Here is an 8,142-nt window from a genome sequence, read left to right on the forward strand (position 1 = left end):
TATTGATGCATGTATAAATTGCATGTCAAAGCTTCATTTATTTTTCAGTCATCAATTCTTTATATTTTGAACGACCAAAAAAAAAAATAATAAAATGGGCAAAAAAAGAAAGACTGGTTTGTAGAGAATGGACGTCAAAGAAATTCTTTATATATATTTTAGATGACTTTCATAAAAAATACACAAAAGCACAGCCATATTCTTAGACGATTTGTTCAATATTGATAACCAGTCACGACAGAATAATCACAGTAATCTTTATGATCTAATCATATATATCGTCCAAGTTCCTAGATTTTCCTTGATAATTTCTCCAAAGATTATATTATTTAATTTAATTTAATTAAAAATTTATCATAAGATAGTGATACATATATCTTAATTCAAAGAAATATATGTTTGTCAATTAGTTCCTTTTTTTCTCCGAAATATGTTAAAATTTAACTACCTTTTTTAAGCAAAAATTTAATCAACATGTCATCTATGATTATTTCATTTTTAATAAAATAAATCTTATTTGTAAATAATTAATTAATAATTAATTAATGATACATGATTTATTTAATGATAAAATTATTAAAACAAAATAATAAATGGAATAAAAATGTGTTCTATATCAATTAGTCTAATAATGTAATAATTAAATAATAATTTATTAATGCATACCATAAGAAATATTAGATTTCACAGTAAAAATATTTTATTGACAAAAGTATAAAATTTATTATTATAAATTTTGATAACAATATATGAATTGTAACAAATTATCGCTATAAAATTACAACCATATATATTCTACAATAAAATATGGTTGTTGCAAATAAAAAATTATGAGCTGTAAAAAATTTGTCAATGATAACAACAGTTGTTAGTAATAATTTTTCATATTACTACTATTTGTTAGCTTTATAGCAATAAAATTAATATCACTGCAAAATTTTTACTACTAACTATAATATGTTATAGTGACAATATTATAACAAGAAAAAACTAATAAATTATTTTAATTTTAAGCATCACAGAGGAGATAAGTGCTCATATTCAAACATGAATTAGAAATATAACTAGGAATCTCAGCAGTTTTCCTTATTCAAAATCTTATATGACGTTCAATTATGAAAGGCAGCTAAAAATACATATTAATATCATGATGGCAACAAACTATTCAACAAATGCACAATATGACAATCTATCTAACCGCCAACCAAAAATTTGCTGCATAATTATCATTGTTACACATTTGAATTCCCCCTGCCCCAAAGTACATTAGGCCTCACATCAACCAGCTTTCTTGTATTTTCTCGGCCATGCACCAGATACCGATGCTTAAAAGAGGACACCTGATTTGCCAGAGCAACCTACTCAATACCACACAATAATCCGGGAACGGGTTTCACAACAATGTTGGGCACTAATAAAAAATCGACTAACACAAATCTACAAATAACCCATTAACAAAAGCCCCAGTGCCATCTTGCACCACATCTAGCAGCAAAAAGATTCATCAACTACCTTTAGTCAAGTTTGACATTAGAGTAGAGAAGGGTGTCCCTGGTGAGTGGCATATTAAGCAGCAAGTATATCTGCAGCAAAGATGGGAGAAAATGAGAAAATCAGATGTGGTGTTCATTCTGATTCTGCCACAGCTATTGAGTAAACTTAAAAAGACCCCTTTCTTTTTCTTTTTTTAGAAATCTGCTGAAAAGGTGTGCATACATATATGTCTCGCATGGAAGACAGCAAACCATATATATATATATATATATATATATATATATATATGCGCATTAAGAAGCCCCATGAGTTCCAACCAAATATATAAGCACTTATAAAACTGCAAAAATAATATAGCTTGAAAACTACAGAAGCCGTGAGTCCAAATTAAGTTTTAACCATCTGATCCAAGTCCCGAAAGCCAATATATTTTAACAAGATGGACAATTTTTCTGTTGAAGCTTAGTATATATGTTTTGCATCTTACATCCAGCATATTCTATTAACTAAGCAAGCAAGAGATGATATAAAAAGCATCAATTGATTTTGTCCAGGACATGTACAGAATGATGGTCTGCATTTTTTCCAGATGCATAATGCATGTATATCAGATAATATGTTAATGCGATAGGTCCTCATCGTGTAGAGTTAAACATTAACAAGATCCAGGGAACATGGTTTTCCTTGCCAATTTAAGTCAGAGAATGTGGATTTGTCATGTGAAGGAAATTCCAATTAATAAATGAGAAGACTGCTTGTCCTATGTAGTAGGCAAAGACTTGTTACGTTAATCTTATATAAAAGATTGCCCCTGCTCGTCCCACAGTGTAATTCACAACTGTTTCACCTTCTTAACACATTAGACACAAAACATCTCCCTTTGACTCTTGCCATTGAATATTTTAGTAGTAAGCAATTTCCAGCTTTTCTCACTTCAGAAATATTTTAAAAAAAAAAATAGGAGCAGAGTGGCAAGTATGGGGAGTAAGAGCAGGTAAGAGAAGCTTAAATCAGCACACTCATTTCTGCTGCCTTCATAACTCAATTGAGGAATTTTTTTTTTTTTTTTTTAGACGGTGGAAAAGGAAAAGCAAAAATGTCCATAAATTTGCTGTTAGACAATCTTACCCCTAATAGAGTAGAAATGAGAAGAATAATTCCAGTCACCCAAGCTAGGGTCTTTCTAACCAAGGCTATTTCTGCAATGGTTGTTGCATTAGTTGTATTTGATCCTTCTTTCTCTGCCAACCAACGTGCAGATGGCCGTGAAGTCAACATCAGATTCAACATTGTTCCTGATTCTGAAGAAGGTATCTCATTACAGATGATAACTCCAACAAATTGACCTGCAATTACCATTATTGCCAAAGTTGACAAACAGCAATAATTACTAAGAAACAACAGCATATTTACTCACAAATATTGGCAGCAAATATGAAGAAAGAATTGTTACTTGCAAGTGAAATTACTTGCAAAATGCATAACAAGCGGCATGGTTCTCTTCAAATTCCACCACACTTGTCTAATCACACACACACACATACACACACGCACACAAACAGAGTCCATAAGAGTGCAAACACTAATCAGGTAAACTAGGTTTCTTGTTTCATATAAATGGCAATATTTTAGGTTAAGACAAAGATCATATGAACATTTCCAAAAGAAAGAAAACCAGCCTTTGTATGCTGCTTGGAATGAATCAAGCATTTTAGACAATGTAGCAAGCAATAGCTCCAGTCCTTGCTCCACAACTTCATGTCCATATTGCTCTTGCAAGGCCTAGGACAATAAATAAATAAATAAGTGATAAAGTTGATAGGTATCCAAATGCACTGATACGAAGAAGGTTTGAGGCAGAAAAGAACACAACTTTTCCATCTTTTAAACTTGGCTAACCAATAAAACACCATCACTGGAAATCATTTCAAATCATATAATTTAAGAATGAGGTGAAGCAATGTTAGAATCAATAGGTTGTATAAAATTTTATATGAAAGTAATATAATTTCACTAATTAAAGGCTGGACAAGGTCAAAAATCTCTATCACTCAAGAGAGCATGAAGAGACAGACAAGGTCAAAAATCTCTATCACTCAAGAGAGCATGAAGAGACCCATTATCCAATATTTCATCCAAGTCATTATATGATATTTGCTCAAAACCCATCTGGAAACCAAAGGATAAAAACCCAAACAAGAAAAAAAACAAACACCATTTTTCCTCATTAACATGCACTTCAGGGATTCTTTTCTGTCACATAAAGTCTTAACTGAAGCAGCATGGGTCAAATAAAATTCACTCTTGCAAAACAAAATATTTAAACACAAACAAAAGGAGGGACGACAAATGTCATCACCTTAACGCCATCAAAACGACCCATGATCAACTCTGCAGGTCCTTGAGTAGCCTGTGACAGATCTTCATGCATTTCTATTGCTCTTCTACTATTGCGGAACAAAGCCAAGAGACTTGCCATGAATTCCTGGTCTGCTTTCTGCAAACAATAAAATGTAATCCTTACAATAAAATTCTGAGAACAAAACCAAGGGTTTCAATCTGATATAGAGTGAAACTACAAGTAACAACAGAAAAAATACCTTTGACACGTGAAGATTCATATTGACACCACTAGCCAGTGGGATGATCAACTTTCCATTCTGTGGTTCCAAAGCATCAATAGCATAGGATCCACCCAACCAAGATGCCTAAACAAATAAATAAATAAATAACACTAAAGCCATGCATATAAAAATGATGATCTATGAAGAGACCAGAAGCAAGGAAATAAGTGAAAACTAACCAAACCACTTAATTCCTCGTCATTGCAGTCTGCTGATGTTTCATCTAAAGAAACCACAGAAACTTCTTCATCTGCAACAGATCTCATAAAACATAAATTCATGAGAAATTAAGTTCGCATAATCCACAAGCAACAAATAGTCACATTCATGTATAAGTGACCAATGAGCTATAATTTTTAGTCTACAAAAGGGCAGGTACCTGGCAGTTCAATTTGAGCTTTATCCGAATCAAGAATAAACTTGCTTCTAAAGGCATTGCTGAACATGCCAATTTGTGGAGCATCCAGATCTGCATGTTAAAAGAAATTTATAAATCCTAAGCAGAAAAGAGAAAATAATAATAATAATAATAATAATAGAGTTCATATAATAATTCATTTCAAAACTAAGTGCAAGGACCATTGACTCCTGTGACTTCCAGCATGAAAACAGTGCGAGGCCTATCAAATGGATTGGGCAAGAGAACTTCATTCAACTGCAAAAGGCAATAAAATTTTCGCGATCAGAAACTTCAGGGAGTAAAAATATGAAGGAGCTGAAATTTTTAATTTGCAACGTTTATCACTGCAAGGACCTTAGATGAACCAGCAGCTGAAATTGTGGCAGGTGGTGCAAAACCAAGCAAGACAGACACAGCAGCACCCAGCTCCAGAGGCGACATTGAGTGAGACTGAAAACAAAAAAATAGTTATGGATGGCTAAAAAAATATGTTTCATTATAGATCCACTTCTCTCTCTCTCTCTCTCTCTCTCTCTCTCTCTCTCAAACACACACACACATACACATATAGAAGAATGGGTACTTTGCCTCATATATAACACCAAATGGCATCTCTCCCGATGCAGCAATAAGATGCCACAAGCTAATTCCAATGCGAATCTCATATTTTCCTGTTCACTTTAACCTTAATTGCAATGGAGAACCTCCTTTGATTCATGTCTAAAGCAAATGTAAATCATCACTATTCGTTCCTAATAATTTAACTAGGACTCAAATAATCGCCTAAATGCATAGTGATCAATAAAATAGAAACAAAATCAAACTAAAATTTCTGTAATAATTACCCATCAAGCAATTTGAATTGGGGAATTGAATCGGAAAAAGAAATAGCAAGAGAAGTAAACAGATGAACCTGAACGACATCGTTTGTTGATGGAGTACGAAGGTATTGGCGATTTTGGCCATCGATAAAGAAAACTGAACCACTGGTTTCAGCCTGGACTCGGTAATTAACCAAATCAAGCCACAAAATCAACCGATCAAATGAATTAAGCTACACAGAAACGTATCTGTATAATATGGAGACAGAGAGGGAGATGAATTACCTTAGCTATTGAGCAGAGAAGAGAAGAAACGATAAGCAGAAGGAAAACACTGCGTATATGAAAATCCATTGTCCCACAGATGCACACGAGGGGAGAGATCAGATCAGTTGTTTCAGGAGAGAAGATAATGTAAATGGAGAGGAGCACGAAGCGACACCGTTAGCTCGATTGTGCAGAACGACGTCGCTTAATATAACAATTGGCTATGGATTTGGGCTAAGAGGTTTTGGGCTTCTAGAGTTTGCAAACTGGTTAAAAATTTACTCGAAATTTGAGAATGAGACCCAATTAAAATTAGAAACAAGTGAATCAATAGGTTCAATGGATAATTAAATTGACAAATGACAAGCATATATTATCCATAAAGTTGACAAGATGCGTTGAGATTGCAACACTAAGATAAAGCTATAGCTTAATTGCTATAGGCACGACCCTGAAGGCTATTATAGATTACTTGTACAAATTTTAGGACTCGGGAGAGCAGATTGCAGCAACAGAGTATGCAATTGATCATGGGAGCTTTCTTAACCAAAAGAATTATTTGTTGAGATAGAGGGTATATTATTTACTATCACCTTGCTCCACAACAGTTTTAAGGTATCGTTTAGTGTTTTAACTCTAATTAAAATATTATTTTTATTAATTATATTATTTAATAATATAGTATTTATATTAATATTTAAATGTTAAAAAAATAATTCATGAAAGGTTACTCCTCCTAAATTTTAGAGGTTGAAGGAGCATTTTAATTAGGTCAATAATATAATATTATTATTTTTATATTTAATAATTAATCTAATATTTATTTTTATTAAATATTCACTTTAAATTATTATATAAATAATTAATCATTAATAATTAATATCTAATAATTAACAGTTAAATAATTAATAGGTACCAAAATTGACGACTATTAAAATAATTAATAATTATTAAAATAATTAATATTACTGAATAATTTATGTGTAGTGATTAGTTGTTGGTAAATGTCGTATTAACAGATGAGACTTGTGGGATGTTGTTAGCTGGTATGCATCAAAAGGCGTTATAAATTAACTTTTGTCTCTTTGTTTTTTTCTTCTTCTATCTTACTTTTTTCTTCCTAATTACTTTCTACGCATTTGACTAATCGTTTTGATTTTGCGTAAAGGTAAGAGAGATTATAATTAAGGCCACATCAAATTATATGGTTAATATTATCCATTTAATGTAATGCGCTCCGCAGGCTACCACTATGTTATGACTAATTACGATGCCTAGTGGCGTAGCTAGTAATGGCCTGTTGTAAAAGAGGATAGGAGAAATAAAAAATTAAAAAAAATAACAATAAAATTAAAATTAAAATTCAAGGGTCAAAAGTTAAACCTTGGAATCTATCAATGACCTCAGTATTACGTAATGAATACAAAAACGCATATTAGAGTTCACGAATAATTAAATCAAAAATTAATTCTTGATGATATTATTGAATATTCATAAGAAAACACGCCATTAATTGGGAAAATCTTGAAAATGATGAAATAAATTTCATCATTAGCTTACTCCCAAGTTTAAATGTGATATACGATTTATTGGAGTGTAATTTCTTATATATATATATATATGGGGAATGGAAGAAATTGTATAAAAAATAATAAATTAAAGATTAAATATTTAATTGTAAGAATTTTAAAATTATTAAATATTTTTAATTAATATTTAAAATAATATTTTTTAGAAAATGATGTTTTACGCTGGCCGATGCTCGAGGACTAAAAAAGCAAAGTGCGAAAGGTTTACGTGGAAAATATGTTGCTTTCTGCCATGCATGCGGACGTTTTTCCTTTCTTTAGTATTTTCAAAAGAGGATCCCACTGTCAAGTGGCAAGTCACTTGTCGCTATAGGCTATAGCCCGCAGACAATAAAGGTATGTGTATGTATGTACATGTCACCATCGTCATTCGTCCGCTATCGTGAGAAGCAATTATCACCTAACTTGAAAGCCGCAATCACATTGAGCTTAAAATTAAGCAAAATATTCTGTTCTGACTTGTCATATTTCACAAAGCAAATTTAGGAGGCACGAATGTTCTCTCTCTAAAAGCTTTTAGAGAGAGAATATCTCTTTGTTTCTTTACTTAGGGTAAGCCTTCATTTTTCTGCTGATCGTCTGCAACCCCCAGGCAAGGGAAGGACATTTCATAACCTGGCATGGGTTTCTCTTCTCGTCAATGGGTGAAGATATATATACTTTTGTGTGCGTCTTTTGTTGGCAAAGCTAGCACTAGGGCTGTGTAATATTCGATTCAAATTGAAAAATCGAATCAAATTGAATTAATTCGATTTAATAGGTTTAGTTTTTAATTTAAACGGTTCAGTTCGATTTTAAATTTTAAATATTTTCAATTTTTAGGTTCGATTCAATTATTAGAGTGAAAAAATTATAAAAATCAAATTGAATCGATTTTTTTCTTCTCTTTAGAATGTTGCTTTTTGAGCAGTATATATATAACATTTTAGTAAACCCTAATCAATCTC

The 8,142-nt window shown here is 31.9% G+C and overlaps 1 protein-coding gene across 1 annotated transcript; it reads right to left on the reverse strand.

The window, feature by feature from the left end:
• Positions 1-1,061: 1,061 nt before the first annotated feature.
• On the reverse strand, positions 1,062-5,787 carry LOC131179178 (uncharacterized). The gene is made up of 12 exons (XM_058145252.1): positions 5,625-5,787; positions 5,432-5,515; positions 4,873-4,968; positions 4,698-4,773; positions 4,498-4,587; positions 4,298-4,368; positions 4,095-4,202; positions 3,854-3,991; positions 3,174-3,276; positions 2,623-2,840; positions 1,513-1,583; positions 1,062-1,358 (listed from the first exon to the last, which is right to left on the reverse strand). The coding sequence occupies exons 1-11, from the start codon at positions 5,691-5,693 to the stop codon at positions 1,515-1,517; spliced, it is 1,122 nt and encodes a 373-aa protein (XP_058001235.1). The 5' UTR covers positions 5,694-5,787; the 3' UTR covers positions 1,062-1,358; positions 1,513-1,514.
• Positions 5,788-8,142: the final 2,355 nt, after the last annotated feature.

This window comes from Hevea brasiliensis, chromosome 4, assembly GCF_030052815.1.
Source record: "Hevea brasiliensis isolate MT/VB/25A 57/8 chromosome 4, ASM3005281v1, whole genome shotgun sequence".
Lineage (NCBI taxonomy): Eukaryota > Viridiplantae > Streptophyta > Magnoliopsida > Malpighiales > Euphorbiaceae > Hevea > Hevea brasiliensis.

What these genes read in the sequence shown, in the direction of transcription:
- LOC131179178 (XM_058145252.1), bottom strand. Translation starts at nt 5,693, where the DNA reads ATGGATTTTCATATACGCAGTGTTTTCCTTCTGCTTATCGTTTCTTCT. An exon ending in TTCTCTGCTCAATAGCTAAG is followed by an intron (nt 5,516 to 5,624) that starts GTAATTCATCTC and finishes TACCGAGTCCAG; the next exon opens with GCTGAAACCAGTGGTTCAGT. An exon ending in AGCTCAAATTGAACTGCCAG is followed by an intron (nt 4,369 to 4,497) that starts GTACCTGCCCTT and finishes GATCTGTTGCAG; the next exon opens with ATGAAGAAGTTTCTGTGGTT.